This window comes from Epinephelus lanceolatus, chromosome 11 (genome assembly GCF_041903045.1).
Source record: "Epinephelus lanceolatus isolate andai-2023 chromosome 11, ASM4190304v1, whole genome shotgun sequence".
In the NCBI taxonomy this organism is placed as follows: domain Eukaryota; kingdom Metazoa; phylum Chordata; class Actinopteri; order Perciformes; family Serranidae; genus Epinephelus; species Epinephelus lanceolatus.
In genome coordinates, this window is record NC_135744.1 from 17,049,580 (window position 1) to 17,070,336 (window position 20,757).

At 42.2% G+C, this 20,757-nt stretch overlaps 1 protein-coding gene across 2 annotated transcripts in view; it reads right to left on the minus strand.

Annotated features, from left to right (window-relative positions):
- tmem132e (transmembrane protein 132E) overlaps positions 1-20,757 on the minus strand; it is a 555,530-nt gene that overhangs the window by 160,278 nt on the left and 374,495 nt on the right. Inside the window, exons 1-2 of one of the 2 annotated variants that reach the window (XM_033642158.2) lie at positions 13,279-13,506; positions 11,725-12,691 (exon numbers count right to left, since the gene is read on the minus strand). In XM_033642158.2, coding sequence (XP_033498049.1) covers positions 11,725-12,691; positions 13,279-13,357 — 1,046 coding nt within the window. In that variant the 5' untranslated portion in view covers positions 13,358-13,506. Of the gene's footprint in view, positions 1-11,724; positions 12,692-13,278; positions 13,507-20,757 lie in introns of those variants that run through there. The other variant, XM_033642168.2, reaches the window with a different exon arrangement.

A 20,757-nucleotide genomic window follows, 5' to 3' on the forward strand; every position in this document is an offset into this window, starting at 1 on the left:
TTTTTTTTTTTCACTAAAAACAGCTGTCTGCTGCAGGTGGAAATGAAGAGAGTTGTGGGTGAGGAAACCCAAACCAGCTAAAGGGGGCTAATTGGTAATTCTCTGCGGGTCCATCACTGTAAGAGCCACATTTCGCATCATATGAAGCCATTTGAAGTGGTACTTTTCATGACAGTATTCCCCGAGTAAATCCAACCGCTGACTGTCGTTTTATTTAACCATATACATGTATTACACATGTATGTCATCTAGTTTCTGTCAGTCAGTTTTCTATTAATGACAAAATGATGCTAATTAACGTCTCTAGCACGTCGCAAAAATGTTGATACTGAACATATTAGCAACATGTTCACTGACATCATATTTCAGTTGCCAAAACAGGCAATCTGGCAATACAGTATCCACTTGTAGTGACTACAGCATTATTGTTTTTTACCTTTTAAATAACATTTAACCAAAATCACGATCTTTCCCTGAAGCCCCTTTTACTACACTGCCTGTTCAAGGCAGGAATTTCACATTGTTATGCCGCCTTGCAGTACTTTATAAAAGGTACAATTCTGGAATCGGGGGACAGAGTCGTCTCACCTTTAAGCCTGCAATGAAGGCAGTGATAGTGCCAAAAGGAGGTCTGTGTAAAAAGGACAGCCATGGACGGGCCGGGTATGAATTTTGATGATCTGCTATGTGTGCGATACACTGTCGATGCGTATGTTATATATCACACTAGAGGCTGATGCTGTTGTGTTACATGTCACGCCCGTCACACCTCTTTCACTCCACAATAACAGCATGCTGTCTAAAATCACACGATACCGCCATTGTTTGGCTCTGTGCAAAAATGCAAAGGTTGCATAAAGATGGGACTTCCTAGCTGCCCTATGGCGCGATCTCTGCATAAAAAGGGCTTGACATTGAAATTAAATGTAGGACAGGAGTCTGGACACGAAACCGATGTTGTGGTATAAAGGTTGGTGCTTGGACATAGTATTTTGTTACCTCAAAGAAGCTTTGTCCCTGAATATTATCCAGGCAGCAATGACTTTGCGACAAACACGTAGTTAAGAAAGCAGTTTAGTAACTTACAAACATAATTTCTAGGGGACAGAGTCGCCTCTGTAGTGTCAGGACAAGACTATCAATACAGAGAATAAGCCAAATGAGCAACTAAAACTAAACAGACACAGCCAATGACTTTAAACTATTTCCCACCAAATATGATACCGTAGTTCAAGTGGCCTCCTCTGAGATCCTTGTGATTTCACTACTTTGCTGTCAACCTTGACTAAGAAGTCACTTAGCACCAAGCACTTCTTAGACATCACTTCTCATTAAATGAGTGTATCCAGTGTTGTGACACTTGAATTCTCTTTTCAAATTAGAATTCTCTATTCAAACAAACAAAAAATGCACTGTGGAGAATATCACTGTCTGTGCAACACATTGGCGTTTTTCCCCCTGCAACATAAGAACATGAGGGGCGGGCGGCCAGGGCGGCCAAGGCTAAGTCATTCTCCACCCAAGCAGCACTCAAACATCAATCCAAATGAATCTACACAGACTTTGACTGAGAGATTGAACACGTAAGAGATATATAAAAGGAAATAACCACCATAAAGTTTTCACAGTTCCTTGAAATAATAAGGACTCTGGTCAAATAGTCACAAGAAATATTGCTTAAAATTAATCCAAATCCCTTGTGTTACACAAAGTTCCTGCAGTTATTCCATTCACTGTTTGGTTTTATTATACCGTTTATCAAATGTTCTGTACTGTTATTACTATGCATTGAATTTAATATAAAATATTCATAAAATATGTCACTTCGTCAGGGGTCGTCAGTTTACTCAATAAAAAAAATTGGGTCCCTTAAGGAAAATGGTTGGGCAACCACAGACGTAAAGCACCTTTCATGAACAGCGTATTGATGGAGTCACTATTGTGGCACTACATATTAATCTGTGAGGGTGAGTAGAAAAAACTGCAGATGATTAAAGGCATGATTTTTAAATGATGTTTACAGTATGAAAAGAAGCTCATCCAGAAACGCCATATCATTCTGCACCATGACAAACAGAGTATGCCGAATAACATTAAAAACAGCAACACACATTATTATTGCATTGCCATGGTAACCGAATTTGACACACCACTACTCCCCATCCCACGGCATGACATGTACTCATGCAGGCACACACGGCGCACATATCTGACAGCACTGCTGTGGCCGCGGGATAACTGGGGCAGATTCCACAAGTGGCCGGCTCTGCCCTCTGTCTGCCTGGCACGCCATCATCTGCATAACAAGTCAAAGATCTTCAAAGGCGGATGACTGAAAAGGAGAGAAATTGGTAGGAACGATAGAGGCAAAGCGAGACTCAGACGAAAAAGAGGAAGCCTTCTGATTCATCTTTAAAGACACTCCTTATTGCATCTTTAATCATCTTCCTCGATGCGAGGGGACGACTCGACAGTTGGCTTCCAGAACTACTGAATTCACACCCTATTGAGTCGAGTCGCTCAGGAGGTTCGAGCTGACCTTTCTTCTCCCTGCCCCATCTCTTTTTTAACTCTCCGGCTTTATCACTCCTCTTTCCATCCCTGCAAGGGGCTCAGAGAGGCAGTCTGCCTGAGAGTTGCAGTGGTGTGTGGATGCTAACATGGTCAGCTAAATGTTTCAAGAGGCAGGGGATATGACAAAGCCTTCCTCTTGTACTACAAAGCCTCGCTGTAACTTTGTCACACCACGTCTTGACTGACGGATTCCCACAGCAACTCTTTTTCTCTGATTTAATGAAATATTTTGTAATCTAGATTCCACATGAAGGCGCACATAAGTAAAAGTGAAGAGCACTGTCAGGCAGAGACTCTGTGTAATGTAGCTTTGTGAGAGCGGAGTATTATGACTGACACTAGATCATACATTTTACAGTGAGGGAGTCTTAAGGAGTGTAAATGTTGCTCTTACAGTGTGAAGACAAATGCTTGGGATTCTTGGGGGCTGGGACTTTGATAATGAATGGTTAGCACTCTCGTCTGGCTACAAGAGGGACGAGTGAGTGAATGTCTTAAAATATACACACAAAAAACACAAATCCAGATTATTAAGTCATCAGTTAATTTTAGATATTAGCCGCCTCGAGACCAGAAATGTCATTATCTAGCGAGGCTGTCATCATGAAGCTAACACTAAGGGAGGAACAAATCTGCAAGAGGGTCCCCCAAAGATTTGAAAACTCATTTCCTACTATATTATATTATTTATCATAAACAAGTACAGCTATACAGTGCACTAAACAAATATGCAATACAGAAAGCAAATACTGTCTACATAAATTACACATACAGTGCAACATAAATGATAAATGACACTTACTCAGACTCCATGGAGGCTATCTGACAAATATAATTTAATAAAGACATTAACATTAACTGAATATGCCTGTGAGCCATGTTCTGCTGGGGTACGGCAACACCACTTGGACTAACTACACACATAACTGCAGCACACCTTAATACTAGAACTAGTAGTAATAATAATGGCCTTTTTCGTTAGTTTAACTGAAGACAAAACTTGGCTTTCTGTGCAGATATAAAAACTGTTTTTCTTTAGTTCACAGAAAAAGAATTGTAGAATCTATATTTTTGTCTTGTTTTGGATTATGGGGATGTTATATAGACCCATTTAGAACAGACATCACAATGACGTCAGTTTGTTAGCTGGAAGCAAAACATGACTCTCCCCCACAGGGCTGTAGGCTACACAGGAGTCTTAAAATGTCGTCTTGTTGTGTTATTGGGAGTCAGAATAGAAGGAGTCCTGGCTCAAAACTTTAATTTCATCACATGCCAGCCGCCACTGCCCGTCAACAAAAACAAAGACAACTATGGTTAAATGTGATAAGACCAAAAGACCGGACGGAGGGGATCATCAAAAATGCTCACATGTGCAGCGCACACTTCATATCAGATTAGGGAAAAAGTATTTCCTGTTGTAGGGATGAATAACGTTATGTGTATCAAGGGTTATCATGTCCACCTCATCACAAACTGGGGAGGTATTAAGAGGAATATTGGATTTCTCCATAGACTTTTTAGCGCATTAGCTAACCTTAGCTCAGATATCAAAACAAACTGGAGGAAACTGTTGAAGTGTCATCCTCCTTTGTAAGATTGCCATAGTAATCTACCACAAAGCTTCCTGTGACATCATCCATCCACTGAGTGAGAGCATACAGGTCGGCCAGTCTGGTCCGGTTGGTCAGTGTGGCAGTCTCTTCAGCTTGTGTTAACCACAGACCTTATGTCAGGCATCTAACCAAAAACCCACTGACTTTGAGACGACAGAACCATGAGTGCAAAATCATTCCTGGGGCACTCTATTGTGATTTGCTCATAATTATTTCGGACAGTGGTGCATTTTTTAAATGTAGATTACTCTCTTTATATTGTAGGGAACATTTTTAGCATCAGAATACTATGGGGAGGGGGGTTGTGCCCCCACCAAAACACATTATAATCACTGCCTTGTCAACTGGTGCGGCGCAGGTTAATGTGGCCTTTAGCTCAGCTTTTCAAAACACAATTTGCTCTCAAAGTGAAACAGGCTGATTATACCGTAACTGTCCATCATCTGAATTGTGATTGGCTGATGAATGCACTCTGAGGTCTTTTATCTGCAGACAACAGATGTAATCACATCAGTCCAGAGTCAAGGAGAGAGCCTGATTTTGTTGATTATTCATTAAATTACACAGAGGCATCTCGTACACAAAGAGGCATTAAATTGTTTCCAATTTAAAAAAAAAAAAAACTAATCAGTGTTTTGTCTGTATAAAACCGTGTTTGTAGGGTGACACACGGCAGGTTTTAACACCTTTTCTGCAATTCACTTATAATCTGGTGGGTTATCATTAACACACCTGAGTGAAAAAGTAAAACATTATTTTTTAACGGTTCCTTTTTTTAAATCTGCAGTTCTACTCTCTACTCAAGTACAAACTGCCTTGAAGGAAACATGTTGCTGCTTTATATAGTCCTTGACCTTGGTGGATTGTGTATTGACGTCATTGTTTTGTCATTCTTTCTCTTACTATTTTTCCCCTTGTGTTGCTTCATGTATTGTATGTGTTTTAATATGAGACACACTTTATTTTCTTACTGTTGTAAGTGTAACTGCTGCTGAAGAGACCTTGTATCTCAATGGGAGCTTTATGGTTAAATAAAGGATGAACAAAAAAATAAAATATTTTCGAGCCATTTTTTACATCACTACATTTATATCTTTGTTACAACTAGTCTGCTCTAAATGCGAAGAGCACCTCTACTGCAGATGTAAGGCTTCCAGCTACCTGGAAGAAAAAGAAGCACCATCTGGTTTTGGACTACGATGTGATGATGATGGAGCAAAACCTAGATCGAGAGGAAGCTTCCAGTGATAATCCTTGTATACATCTTTGGCTTAGTCGCAGAAAATAATAAATCCAAAAAATAAATAAACAAATCAAAACCTATATGGCTAGACCATGTGGGAATTTAATTTGAAAGGACAGACACAGGAAGTGTCCACGCTCAGCAGTCAGACAGGAGTCAGGTTAATTTCCAGGGCTGGTACCTGCGGTTATTCCACAGGCTAGTTAATAACATGTCGGGCAGGAAATCCAAAGTGTGGGATCATTTTGAGAAGGTGAAGGACGAACCCAAGGTGATATGTAAACTCATCTTCATTGGTCGACTACAAACATGACGTATCATCTGAAACATGGAAGTAAATAAACAGTAAAATTTTAGAGAATAATTCCGGGGGGGGGGGGGCAAGGAAAAAAAGTTGTAGCCTGTCTTTTATACAGCATCTTTTACCGCAATTTGACACTTTAATCTTCTCTCTATCTCTCCAACAGGCAGAGTGAATGTCTATACTAACTAAACTAAAACTAAAACTAAACATTTCCTGCAATTAAACTGGTAAACTGGTTTATAAACAGTGTGCTGTGTGTGCCGCTGCGCACCTCACAACCCAGCGTAATAGTTGCGCGTAATGACCGCTCCACGTCTGCACATCTTTCATGTTTGTCTCACTGACAGGAGGAGAGCCTACAGACAGGTACCCATACGAGCCACTCCGCCACAACCGTGCGTAATAGTCGCATGTAATGACTGCTCCTCGTCTGCACGTCTGCACGTCTTTCATGTTTGTCTCACTGACAGGTGAAGAGCCTACAGACAGGTACCCATTGCTCCACCACTGACTGCTCTTGTCCTGTCCTCTCCATCACTAAACTCTGAGCTTAATCATTAGCTTTTAGCTTAGCAGCACTTGTAATTGAGTAGGCTTTTGAACAATGCAGGAGAAATGTTGCAGACAGTTTATATTATCAGCCTGGCCCTGGGGCTTGTTGTAACAGTAAATGGGATGTGTTGTAACATGTGTAGCCTAAATTAAACTGTGTCTGTGTGAGTGAGCACCTTACCCTGCGATGCGCGATGTGGGCAGCCGGGTCCAGCCACACGCTGCTACTGCTGCCAAGCAGCCCCGCCCATTGGAAAGAGTGTAGGATATACCACTACTAGGAATGGGAGGGGGGGACTAAATCTTTTAAGATTTAAATAGCGCATTATTGCGCGATTATAATGAGCACCGCTTGCATTGTGCTTTTAATAAATACTACTGCATTGTTCAAAAATTATTAATTGTGTCTCAAATTATTCTAGGGGGGTACAGCTTTACTGAAGGGGGAGTCATCCCCCCCCCGGGATTTCCGCCCCTGGGCTCGCTCACCGTGTGTCAAACCATTGTGTTGCCCCGCCCAAAACATATCATTCAATAATTAAATTAATATCATAAACACGCGGGTGACTAGTCGACTAATGGCCCTAAATGACGACTATTGGTTGACTAGGAAAATTCTTAGTCAGGGGCAGCCCTGACAAAGAGTAACCTGTACTTTAAATAATTCACTAACTCGGTACGTTTTTACTTAGACTTGATTGAGCCATTTTTATGGCAATAATTGTACTTTTATTTGAGTACATAAGGATGATGTTAAGATACATTAGTATCTTTATTGACAAATGCATCAATAAGCTGCTATGAGGTTGGTGTCAAGGTTTTATCAACAGACTATGAAGAATAAAGTTGATCGAATGTGTTTACTTTTCCTTTTGTTGAGGTAGTTGGAAGTTCAAATTCTGACTCCAGTTACAAAAAGTGAACAGCTGCTGCCACTACTTTGATTGGTTTGGGTCTTAACCTTTAAATGTTAGAAGTTTGGGTTTATTATTAGGGGATTTCTCCAACTGAAATGTGAGGAATGACTATTAATAAACCACTCCTGCAGGGGGGAATTTATCCTGGTTTTGCTTGGAGCATATTGAGTTATTGAGGCTTAATTAATATCCCGCAAATCTCCAAATTTCAGTCTGTAAGAGCTTCGGCTAAGATTACAACAATCATATTTACAGTGTGTTTCATCATCGTTGCTGAGGTAGTCGGTAATATTCTCCTTGCGTTTCCATTCTTTCCTGCTGCCTCACCTACGAGCAGCGAAACACTTAACTTTCCTCAAGCTTTGTCAAGTGCAAATAATCATTTATTCTCTAACCCTGAATACTGTGTTGACAGCCGAGGAGAGGAGAGCGGTGCAGGGACCAGAGAGCTGAACTGGGCCTCATGCATCCTCAGCTCTGTTTCCATAGGCAGAGGGTCAAAGTCAGAAATTTAACACTGCCAAATATTTTTCACTGTAACAGCTATTATGGTCCTTCTGAGACACAGCTCTAATGTCAGAGAATATAAAAACAAATATTGATGTTCTGAGAAAAGAGGGAACAATGGCAGAGCTGTGGAGGGACTGAGGAAGACCGAAAATACAACTTGTAAATTAATAGCCACTACTGGTTGTTTGTTTGTAACACACCAAATTGACACTTGAATCATTAAATATTATGTCCTGTCATGTCAACCCATTTAAAAACCCATTTTTTCATTTTATATTATGCTAATTAAAACAAATGAAAGCTTGTGACTGCTCCTGGATGTACAGGACGTACCCAGATAAAGCTCTTTTATTTCAGTTTGATGGGTTTTTGTCATTTATATGCTAATAAAATGAAGACAATTTGGATACATTTGCAATGGAAGAACAAATTGCATACATTTACTGTAAATTCAATCATTGCTTTTATTCCAGTACTACAGAAGTCAACTGAATAGATTGCTCATTAAATGCTATTTCATAGTTAATCATGGTAAATGGTATTGTTATTATAGAATTTAAAGGAGCAGTGTTTTATTTCTTAGTGAATCCAAATTTAACCAGGTGAGTCTGACCAGTCCAACCATCTCTTTTGCAAGGGAGACCATGTCAAAACAATGAATAAGAAAAAGCTAGAGACAAACAACAATAACCATGATAAAAAACAGAAGATAAACAGCAACATATAGAAATATTCAACCACCCATGCACAATGACAAGCACCAAGCAATTAATTCACCCTCGTACTTATGAGAGCTTTAAAATCACAAACAGACCAACTCTCTTAGTTTATCTTTTTTGAAGGTTATCCTGAGTGAGCGGAGCAGAGACCTTTCTTTCAAACCTCAATCTGTGCACTAAGAACAGACAATAAGACTGGATCTTGAGATCTCAGACTGTAGCTACAGTCAGATCTCTGTTCAATCAAGGTGCAAATGTATGAAAGGAGTTAACTCAGTGTGGCTTTATGAGTGAAAAAAATACCAATGAATGAGCCTACGACAGGTCAAAGATGGCCAACCAGCCTTCAAATAAAGCGTGCAGTGATGAGAGAGGGCGTTACAGTTTGTAACAGTGTGTAGGATTCATAGGATTTAGTGGCATGTAGTGGTGAGGATTGCAGATAGCACCCAGCTTAAACTACCACCATGTGCCAAGCGTGAACTCCGAGTCAAGATCTCTTCAGTCAGTACGTTTCATGCTCAGTTAAGTCGAGATGTGGTTATGGCTGGACTAGGCTATTTAATTGGACTACTTTCCTTGTCCCAGTATACAAGCTCAGGAGGGGAATCGATTTATTGACTGAAGGTTTTCTAACTCTGCTATGATAAGTGGAGATATGTCCCCTTTCAGCTTGTTAGTATTGGACTTTTTTCCAGTTGACCGTTTACGTCACAGACCAAACTATCGACTAAGAAGTTAGCTGCGGTTAGCTAGCGGCAAACCGGTGCCATGGTGGACAACTTTACAGCTCTGTGCATTTCGTCCGTCTAAAACTGCACGGCTCTGGATGTAGAGTTTGCCATGTTGTTACCGGCTTCTTCTTCTGTTACACAATTAATGCTATTTGACTCCACGGTCAAAGCCCGGGGTGGAAACTGTGGCGCATGCGCAGAGCACCTTGGCCAGTTTGGGTCTGATGGACTGTATACATGCAGGAGTAATTCGACTCCCCATGGCCTTATCTGGCTTATCTCAGTTAGTCCGACTGAGAAATCCAATTTACAATGATTTAAGTTGGACTATCATGTTTACATGTCTCTTAAAAGTCCGGTTTTAGTCGGACTAACACAATAAATCAATTTTCTCTAATGTCATGTTAATGGACTGAGTGTTCATCCTTCAAGAGGTTGGTACCAGGAGCCAAATTATCCACAGAGGTCTCTTTCTCTCAAAACAATTAGACCAGGTGATTAAAACTGGGGAAAACACTGACCAAAGCGGTTTCATGCTGTTAATGTGTGCTTACCTTTTTTCTCTAATAACTTAAGACACAGATGTTCAGGAGGTTTTTAGCGGGAGCTGAATTATCAGCAGAGGTCTCCTCCTCTCCGAAGCAAAAACAGACTCTGTGATTTAAACTGGAAAAAGCACTGAATAAAGAAGTTTCACGGTAAAAACGAGCGCTTCTCTGACACTATTTGGCACCGCAGGGGTTGGAGCCGAGCTCAGCTTGTCTCTCTGATAACTTCAGATCCAAACATCCAAAGACAGAAATCTTTCATCTGGTTAAAATATATACTTAAAAACAAGACCTAAAAAAGTGTATAATAAAAATTTAGCTTTAAACTGAATAAAAAGTCAATATGACAACTTCTGCTGGTGGAAATGATGTCGGTGACCAAATGACCAAACCAAAATTATAAATTTCTGTGGGTTTGAACATTGTTGGAAACAATGCTTAAAGCAGTTTTACATTAAAAAAACAGTGAATTTCTGATGCTGCTTTTCACGGAGGGGCTGCTAACTACAGTTGCTGACGCAAATACATGAATGGCCCCATCTAGAGCCAGTGTCTGGTTTGTCCATTCTGGGCTACCGTAGAAACATGGCAGTGCAACATGGCAATCTCTATAGACAGGGAACCTGCTCTCTATATAGATATAAACGGCTCATTCTAAGGTCACAAAAACACAATGATCCTTATTCTCAGGTGATTATACACTAAAGAAAACATACTTATTATAATATATTCTATTTCTGCCAGTATATCACCTTAAATCCTACACACTGGACCTTTAATGTTATGAGAACAGAGTTTATAGATTTAAATATCCTTCAACTGGCATGTGAAATATTTGGCTTTTAATTAAGAGTCGTGAGGATGTTAGATAATGAGCACCAGTTATTATTATTGCGAAGAGGAAACATGCTGTGACTGTAGTCGACATATGTAGAAATGATAAAACTAACCGATGATAATATTTTGGCCCACATTATAGCCTCGGTTTGCTTTCTGTGTGAGAATAGGAACACCACACTGTAGCGAGGCCTTTTAATATGTGATCCACAACCATTACCTGGTCAAAAAGCGCAGGCCTTGTGCTTTTAAACACACTCTGCTTTGAGCAGCAGTTCATTGCAAATTATTCATACAATCCTGTCCCGAGAGGAAAAAAAGAAATCTCTGGATGTTAAGCCACCACTTCAAAAGGTGAACCGTGCTGCACTGCCACACGTTAACCCTGTCCTCTCCTGTTTTATCTTACCTGACTTTAATTACTGCTGGCACATCACTGGGCTCAGTGAAGGAGAAATTAATGAGAAGGATGAAATATATGATTACATGCTCATTTGGCTCTTTAGGCCTAAAATGAACATAAATGGCAACTCATGTGCTGGAAAGAATTGGAATTACATAACGCTGGCAACACTTACATGCACACCATAATCATATGCTATCCCAAAATGCTGCAATTAATTTTGGGGGTTATATAAAAACCTTTATCTCATTATGCTGCTTTGAATGAGGTTGATTATCAAGACTGTAATGAAGACATCCAGTGCTGTGATAATTGTGCCATTAATGGAGGGCTATTTGGACGTGTAAATCCAACGTTTCTTATGAGCCTGTCCACCGGGGACTTCACAGGATGCAGCATCCACACTGCATAGCTTTGTTTACACGCAGTGCTGCAGCCTTAAGCCTAAGCCTTGGACAAATTGCAGACAATTATGTGTGAGCATAATTATAAAGAAAGATATAAGACTGCAGTTCATGACAGAGGGGAAATGACTAATGTTGGCTGAGGTCTACCAGGAACCGGGCAAATAATTTATTCATCAATAACTCTTGTGTACATGATTGCATGGAGGAAGGAGGAAAATTCTCAGAATGAGCTTCTGCTCTGCTTGTAAACAGCTTGATCATATTTTTTTATCCAAAGGGTATGTTATATGAATATAAACACATTAACACATGTGACATTCAGAGTGGAGGCGGAATGAATTTGGAAGCAAGGAGGCCTACCTGAGGGTGAACTGCTCCACAGTGGAGTTGGGCATCAAGTAGAGGAAGATTTTGAGGGTCTCTCCAGGTTTCAGGGGTTTCTCAGGCAGCCTGAGGAACATGTTTTTATCTAACTGCTTGTCCACCAGTAGCTGCTCCTGACTGGCCTGGTACAGGCTGATGCTCCCGATGCGCAGCAGGGGGTGCTGTGACAGAGGTTCTCCCCTGGAAGCACCACCACCCCTGTGACCTGAGCCCTCACTGCACTCCCCGTCCGGATTAGGCCCGTGCAGTGTGTAGTACAGCTCAGCCTGAAGGGTCTCACTGGTCAGCCCATCCAGCAGCCCGTCAGCGGAGCCTTTCCTCCGACCCAGTGGGGCTACATTGGTGTTAAACCAGGACGGAGGCAGCTCCAGCTGGGCCAAGCACTGTGCCAGGTTGCCTTTCATGCGACAGGAGGTTTTAATTTCACGGACATCCCGGAAGGCGTGCAGACGGACGCAGGGCAGCTTGTCCTGAGCCTTGAAGTCATCCCAGTCACGGCCGGCGATGTAGAAAAACACCTGGACCGTGGGGTTGTTGGAGAATACCCGCGCCTGGACAATGAAGGCCCGCACCTTCCAGTTGACTGTTAGCTGGCCCAGGATATCCAGCGGACTGGCTGGCTGGAGCAACTCCTTGGACAGGGCTTGGTCCCGGGCAAAAGGCCCGAAGCTTATGTTGATGGCTGGGAGGTCTTTTGTCTGGAAAACCACAAAACTCTCAGAGCGCTGCAGCGGGTGTCCAGTGCTGGGGCCACTGCTGCTCCTGGTGCTGCCGCCAACTGTTTGTCCTGTGATCTGAGCCTCCCGCAAGAAGAAAGCCAGTTGTGCATTGGACATTTTGAAGTTGACGGGAAGGTACACATTGGGTGGTGAAGGACTGGCTGTCATTGCCGAGGAGCTGAGGAGGGCATCTGAGCTGGTTGGAGGGATTTTGCCTGCAAGAGCTGTGAAGAAAGGAAGGAGAAGAGAGAGAGGTTAAAGCTTTATATACTTTCCTTTTTTAAACAGAAAATACGTTACAATATGTGAGGAAGAAAGAGACATGAGGAGGAGGGGTCAGTGAATCAAAACGATGAATGAAGTATGAGCAGGAAGTCACAGAGGTCTGCTCAGTCAGCCGTAAAGAGGCAAAGGGGAGAAGGTCAACACACACTAATCAGATGATAACTGGACATGTAAAGCATTCAGAGCACCGGCATTCCACTGACACATGCTGCTCACATTGTCATTGTCAGTCTGAGATGTAGCGACACATTCAATCAGTGTCTGGCTATTCAACAGTTTGTACTGAAACATAAAACTCTTCCAAATCTTTAAAACAGATACAAACTCACAGGAGACATGAAGCCAAGTCTGAGCTACAGAATAAAACCAGACAGTTGTGTTTGTGTTTGAATAGTGCACACACTTCATCACACTGTGCCGCACTTGTTGAGAAAAACAAGTCAACATAGCTTAACACCTAAGTTACGACAGTGGAATCAAAGTAGGGCAAAATCAGCGCAGAACAAACAGAATAAATGTGACATACTTATCAAAATTACCCAGAGCTGAGCACAAAAACACAGTTTCCTGTCCCCATGGTCCAAATCATAGATTAAAAGTCCCATATTCCAAACAGTTTTATCATTGAAATCGCATCCTTTAAATCTGGAAAAAAAAAAAAAAAAAAAGAAAATCAAGAAGATCTTTTTAAATTCCCCAAAAGGAAAGCGTCTTCAGAAGGTTTGATACTCAGTGGGCACTCCGCAGAAGGTTTTCTTCTTTTCTGGGTTTCTATTTAGAAAAAAATCTTTGTCATGAGCTGCAAAAGGAAGAATAAATGAGGGTGTAAAAAGGACAAGAAAAAAAAAAGCAATATGCTCCAGCAGTTTGTTCACTTGGTCATGTTCTTGTATCTGGCTACAAAGGTTCCACTGAGCTTCTTGAACTTGTGCTTGTCTAATTCCCCGTGGCTTGGGTCTTGGTTGAAGAGTGGTTCAGCCCCGCGCAGCAGCTCTTTCAATCCCAGACTGTGCATGGCTCCAGGACAGACTCTGATAGACAGGCAGAGCCTCCTCCCGGTTGGTGGGCTGTACGGGAACTATAGACAAAGCCTTTGACGCCGCCCCATCTTGCCACACCTAGTCTCTAGTCTATAATCACCATTTTAGCTCCCGGTCAGAGCTAAGACACACAGCCTCTCAGAGGACTCGCCTCACACCACACACACACACACACACACACACACACACACACCGACACACATATGGAGGCGAAAGGAATAACACTCTCCAGCTCGATTCATCCTCTCCCTCTGGACGTGTTCAGGCAGACTCTTGTGTGTGTGTGTATGCAAGTGTGTATAAGGGCTGGGTGTGTGTGTGTGTGTGTATGTGTGTGTGTGTGTGTGAGGTGGGGCGGGGGATGGATGTATTGCTTGAATGCCTCCAGGCAGAGAGGGAGAGAGTAAGAGAGTGAGAAGGGGAGAGGGAGGGATTAGGTAAAGATTATTGATGAATTAGCCTAGCTCTCCTTCCCCTTCTCTGCCCCCCCCCCCCCCCCCGTCTGCTTTAGCCCCATGAGAAATCCATGAGAATGAGGGGATACCGGTCGGAGGGGGGAGGGGTATCTGGACTGCCTCCCTGCTTCTCTCACATGTGCCTGGAATTCCCATAATAAAAGCGAGAGGGATCCATGGATGTGTGTGTGTGTGTGTGTGTGTGTGTGTGTGGCCCCATAAACTGAATGGCAAACAGTGCGGGCAACAAAAGATGAAGCCGCAGCCGGGGAAACATCCCGCACTTACAAATGAGCAGTCGTAGCCATAGAGAAGGCTGGAGAAACTATAATGATGAGAGAGGCTACTTAGAGGCTGTCTAGTCTTTATCGACCAAAAGCTCTCTACCTCGCAGGAATGTGTGTGTGTGTGTGTGTGTGTGTTTGGAAAGTAGAGCTGCTTTTGCCTTGATCAACATTAAAAGCGACAAACATGCACAGCATTCCACAAGCTTCCTTAAGGGCTCCTCCACCAGAGCGCCATCTGCCTCACTCTCTCCCGGGTCCAAACGCGGAGCCACCGTTCAAATCTCCCACCATTACTGTATATTTTACCGGTCGCATAACAACATAGCAACACTGCGAGACTCTGCTGCCAATCTTCGCCTCAGGAAAGAGGAGAATATGGGCCTCACGTAGACGGATATACACCGAGCATGTCTGCCAATGTTAATACCAAAGCTGTATTTTATTGCTGTGTTTAAAAAGTTAGAAGATATTGCAGGAGCATTACAGACCACGTCTCCTTCACTGTGTCTCGAGGCAGCAGTTGCCTACAGCTCAGAGGAAACCTGAACGCTCAAACCTGCTGGGACTTTTAAAAGTGAATGTATAACGTTTCCCCCTGCCTCCCAAACTACTGTTGAGGTGTCCTTGAGCAAGGCTCTTAAAGAAATGTCTCCATGTGTTCCACAAGCACCTGCTGCTGGCCAAACAACCAAAAACAAAATGGTTTCCAGCTTGCTGCTGTTTTTTTGTTTTTTTTTTTAAATGGTAATTTAGTTTTGAAAGCAGTTTGCCTCCGACTCGACTGCTTCCCTCCCCTGCATCTGTTCATTTAAACACAGGGAGGCTGCGGGGCCACATCAGGGAACTTAAGGTAAAACTGTGGCTCCACAACAGCTTGCTGGCATTATTTGAGCGCGTGCGAGACAATAACGGCGCAATATGTGGCTGTTTGCATCATCAGTGATGTGCAATATAATCTAGCTGTTGGATCAACTCAAACAGGGTGCAGCAGGAGCAGAGAGTAACTGAAGTGTGAGATGCAGTTTGGCGACGTGAAGCAATTACCCCAGGAAATTGGTAAAATACACAAAAATAACTCAAATTCAAAGGGACAGGATCTCTCTCCACACAGGACTGATTGTGACTTCTCTCATTTTTACTTTTTTTTGTACAATAATCCCGGCTTGATACAAGATCATCTCAGTCTTTATTGAAATAAGATGAAAATCCTCCAAACACGATCAAAACAGTTTACACCATGCTGGTTATGGAGATGTGTTTTTAGATGTGTTGCTGCCTTTGGCTGTGACTCTCTGAACATCTGAACAAATGTTTTACAAAAGTCAATATTCATTATTTTTAACAAATTATAGGAGATTTCCAGAATCTCTTTTCTTTTCAAAATCTCAATATCAACATACTCTGGAGCGCTGTCTCTGAGGAAAAGTCATATCTTCTCCTCATATTGTGGCAGAACATTGATTTCCTCTCCATCTGCTGTGATAAATGTGTATTAAATAGCCCTGCTGTCTTTGTGGTCTTTTTATATTATAATGACAGCAACAAAGATATATTCTATAACTGTGTTCTATCAGACATATGACTTGTCACTTACTGTCTTGTTGTAATATAAAATTACTGTTTATTTAAATGGCATCTGGTGGCTTTAGTGATTGTGATTTTGGGGCTGTTTCTGAGGATCTTACTCTTTATCAAAAAATCTGTAGTGATCCTTCCCAAAATGTTGACAGACACTGAGAATAATAATCTGAGCCTGTCAGTAGCCAAAACAAACACTTTTAGTGGACATAGTGTACACGGAGGATGCCTAAGCTCTGAGTGGTTACATAGCAGCCTGTTTTGCAGCTGTCTTGCTCAATACTGGACCAGTTTCAGAAACTGTTGTTCCTATTAGTCATAAAACAGGAAAAAACAGGGTCCAGGGTGAAACATACCAAAGTTGCCCTTTAAAGGAGCAGTGTGTAGGATTTAGAAGCATCTAGCTGTGAGGACCGAAGACTGCAACCAGCTGAAACTTGAACTCCTAGCTAGGAGTCTTTCAGTGTTCGATGTTAAGGAGATTTTTACCGGGAGCTGAATTATCTGCAGAGGTCTCTTCCTCTCCGAAACAAACAGACCAGATGATTAAAAACGCTACAACACTGAATAAAGCAGTTTCACATTACAAATTAATGTTTCTCTGACTCTGTTCGGCTCGTCGCAGACAGGCCACTAGCCCAGCCCTGCTAATGCGTGCTCCCCTTTTTCTCTGATAACTTAAGATCCAGATGTTCAGGAGGTTTTTACCAGGAGCTGAATTATCCACAGATCCCTTCTTCTCTAAAACAAATAATGATTTAAAGTGGTAAAAACATGGAATAAATCAGTTTCACCTTAAACATCTGGGGCCAGTTGCAGAAAGCTCCTTACGTTTGCTCCTCAAGTATGACACTGAAGACTTGGGGTGTGTTCACACTCGGTCCTTTTCAGCCCTCGAAGCAGACTCAAAGCTGTGACTCAGCATTTTTTGCACATATGTGAACACCCTAAAAGAACTCAGAGCAAACCAAACTCAGACCACCTCCTGAGGTTCAGTTCACTTCAAGTCCACCAGTGTGGTTTGCTTAACCTGCGCACTGTGAACACAAAGCGCTCCAGATTAGCTTTGCTCTTTGCCATTGTATTGAGCCCTCCAGATCACATGCTGTTGCACTGGGGTACCTGGAAAAATGGATGAAATCACGTTAACCCAAAACGCTTGCAAGGACACAGGACGAGGAATAGTTTGGTCTACGAAAGATACTGCGAGTCTCCAGATAAGGAATGTAGAATACATCAAACAGCAAACCAAGCCAACATCACGTAGTTACAACAGCTGCTTATTTGGGGGTGGTATTGCCCGAAGCGACCACTGACCAGGAAGAAAAAAAGCCTGGGGAAGAAGAAAACCCAGCTTATCGACTGGCCGCAAGCAACTGCGATATAGTCCTCTGATAGTCCTCAATAAGTGCTTGCACATCCTCACTACTCCACGTCTGCCCACGAGACCATTTCTAACTTTTTCTTTTTTTTACCTCTGCTTCTCCCGGTTTACGCTGTTGGCTTTGGTTTTTTTTTCCACCCAAAATGCACTGTGCTCTACGTCACTTCCTTTCTTTGGTTCACTTCCTCTATTTTTGCTGGATAGTCCGTTTGCATTTCCCACTGTAAGCGAGTTGCACCAGGGTTCACTTGCAAGTGAACCAAGACCCCCAGTTTTCAAGCAGACCAGGGTTCGCTTGTTTGGTCCGCACCACAGTTCGGGTTCACTCCAAACAAACCTAACTATCCGTGGAAGCAGATCAGCGTTCGTTTAAAGCAGACTAAATGGCCCCAGTGTGAATGCATCCTAAGAGGACTGAGTTCAGTTTGTTTTAAAAGGACTACATGTGGAAACACCCTTCCCTGAAATACCTCGCTAATAACTGCCTGGACAAATCCCATTGGATAAAATTGCAGAGCAATCATTAACTGTAAAGGGGCTGGAGGAGCGCAGCTTTGGAAAGTTGAGTGTCTCAGCCCCAGACAGTCACAATCATAAACTGACTTCTGGTAAAATTTAAAGTGCAAAATCTGTTTCATTAAGTGAGTCCATTGGGTTCTCCTGGTTGTATAACACTCTTCTTGTGATGCCTTAATTTTTCTCATTCATCTCTATAAACTAAACAATGTTGCGGTTACGATGGAGTCAGAGGTACGTTATGTTTTTTTCCTAATTGTGTTTACCAAGGCTCTTTGTGCAACGGTGGAACAAACTTTAAGACATTCCTTAAGTATAAGACAAAGATAGGGAGAAAAACTTAAATCCCTCTGTAAACATTTTAAGGAAACCTTAAGGGGAACACTTGAGGATGTTTTGTGCAACCAAATTTTGTTCAAGGATACCTTAACTCGGACTTTAAGAAGAATGTTAACTTAAGGTGCTTTGTGCAACGGGCCCCTGTGTCTTTCTGACATTGAGCGTCCCGTTGCGGAGGGGCTGCTAACTACGGTGGCCGACATGAAAACACAAAAACGCTAATGGCCCTGTCTAGAGCCAGTGTTTGGTGTATCTGTTTTGGGTTACTGTAGAAACATGGCGGTGCAACATGGAGGACATTTATAAGATTTAAACAGCTCATTCTAAGGGAATGAAAACACTATGATTCTTATTTTCAGGTGATTATAAACTAAAGAAAACATATTTTATAAAATAAATAAGGTGTAGCCTTCAATGCTGTAGTGGAACAGGTCAGGTCAGATGTTGTTGGAACAAAGTACTTTGCTAAAGTATATTGTGCCAATAGCACAATGGTCTGTTGCCTCTGAGAACCTCGTGGGGACTGTAAACCAACATTGACACAGATACTTTCACGTTACGCCTGAAGGTCACCCGACTCCCGCCCAGGAGTCACCTAATCCCTTTTAAATCCAATGAAACTGTACAATCACAATACACGCATTGAATGCCATCAAACAAAACAAATCTTTGCCCCTTCCTCTCAACCCCGAGGCCTTCTGGTGTCATTTGAGAAGGTGATTACAGCCTACGATGCATCAGGGTGCTCTTGTCTCATTTCTCTCTAACAACATCACTGGGTAGGTGGGTTTGAAGGGGAGCCTGGACACAGATGGGCTTCCAGTGTGAAACCCTATCGCCTTTCTCTTCCACTTGATGTCCTATTAGACCTCGGGCCAAATTGAATTGAATTCTCTTCCTGTTGTGCTCCCATTACGTGAAACATCTGCTGTGTGTGTGTGTGTGTGTGTGTGTGCGTGTGTGTGTGGCAGGGGAATGAGTGGGTGTCTAGTCTGCAGGCACTTTGTATTCATCAGATTACTTTGTCTGATGTCAATTAATGAAAGTATCGGGCCACTTTAAGGCTGAGGCCACTTCTACTGTTATGCCAATAACAGTCTGCAAAGACAGACGCTTTAGATAAGAAAACAGCAAATGTTTCCAACCACAATGCTGCTGATTTATCCCGGTGGAGAATTTAATCATCAATCCACTTCTTGGAGTTTTCTTGTGTTTTAGAAGTAGATTAACTCTGATGCACGTCCACAACAAGCTTCTTTTTCTCAGTTGCTAAATGCAGAAAAGCTTGCGTGCGACAAACAAGCTTTCCTTCTCAAAAGTAGAAGGAGGTTAATGCCCAACTTCAGTGGGCCTAAACACAGATTTTAGCTGGATTAAGTCTAAATTAAAAAACATTTCTCTCTGTAAAAACTGAGCTTTTTTCAGCTTTTATTTCACAGATAAGAAATGAGAAATTGTGAAAACAATAAAGTCCCCACAAAATAGCATTTTAAGTCTTGTGCTTGACTTATCCTGGCTTCATATGAGTAGGGGAAAATCTGCTAGCTGCTCTGCTAATTTAAGCAACGAGAAATGTCCTAGGCAATGTTAGCATGTTGGATATGTGGTTAAATGTGTCTAGTATAAGACAAGTCTTTCGTTGGTAACCCTTATGAGTTATAATAGCGCAAAAAATGGTATCGTTACCTTTGTTAAATGTTTCCGTTGTTCCTAGCTTCACGATGGAGGGAAACACTGCTAACCGCTCGGCTAATTAATGCAATGTAAATGTGATACGCTTATGCTAATAACATTAGCATGATGTATTTGTGGGGAAAACGTGCCTAGCAAAGGACAACTGTTTTGTTTGTGAACCTTCAGAGTGATAATGGAGCCAAAATTTGTACTTTACCTTCGTTAAATGTTTCTGTTGTTCCTAGCTTTGTGAGTAGAGGGAAACACTGCTAACCACTAGGCTGATTTATACAAAGTAAACATGATAGGCATATGCTAATACCATTAGCATGTTGTAGTAGTGGCCTAGCAAAGGACTGTTTTGTCTGTGAACCTTGTGAGTCATGAAAGTTGTGCTTGGGTTTAATACTGTCCCTATTAAGCCCGTGGATGTATTAAGAGACACGGATACAGCACTGGAAGCAGGGCCCCATTCATTTGTATGAAAGTTGCTCTGTGGCACATGAAGCCAAAAAGTTCAATTTCCACGTCTGCACTATGGGTCCCCATACAGCAAGTGCATGACAGACTCACGGCCACCGAGCACAGCCGAGTGTGGCCAAGCATGACAGTGGCCAGCTTCCTCTAGCCAAGTAGCTAACCTCTGGTTTAGTGCTACGCTAACTTTAAGAGTGTAAAAATGATTTAATCTTGCAGCTCCTATAGACTTTAAAAATGTTCAGACCGAACTGA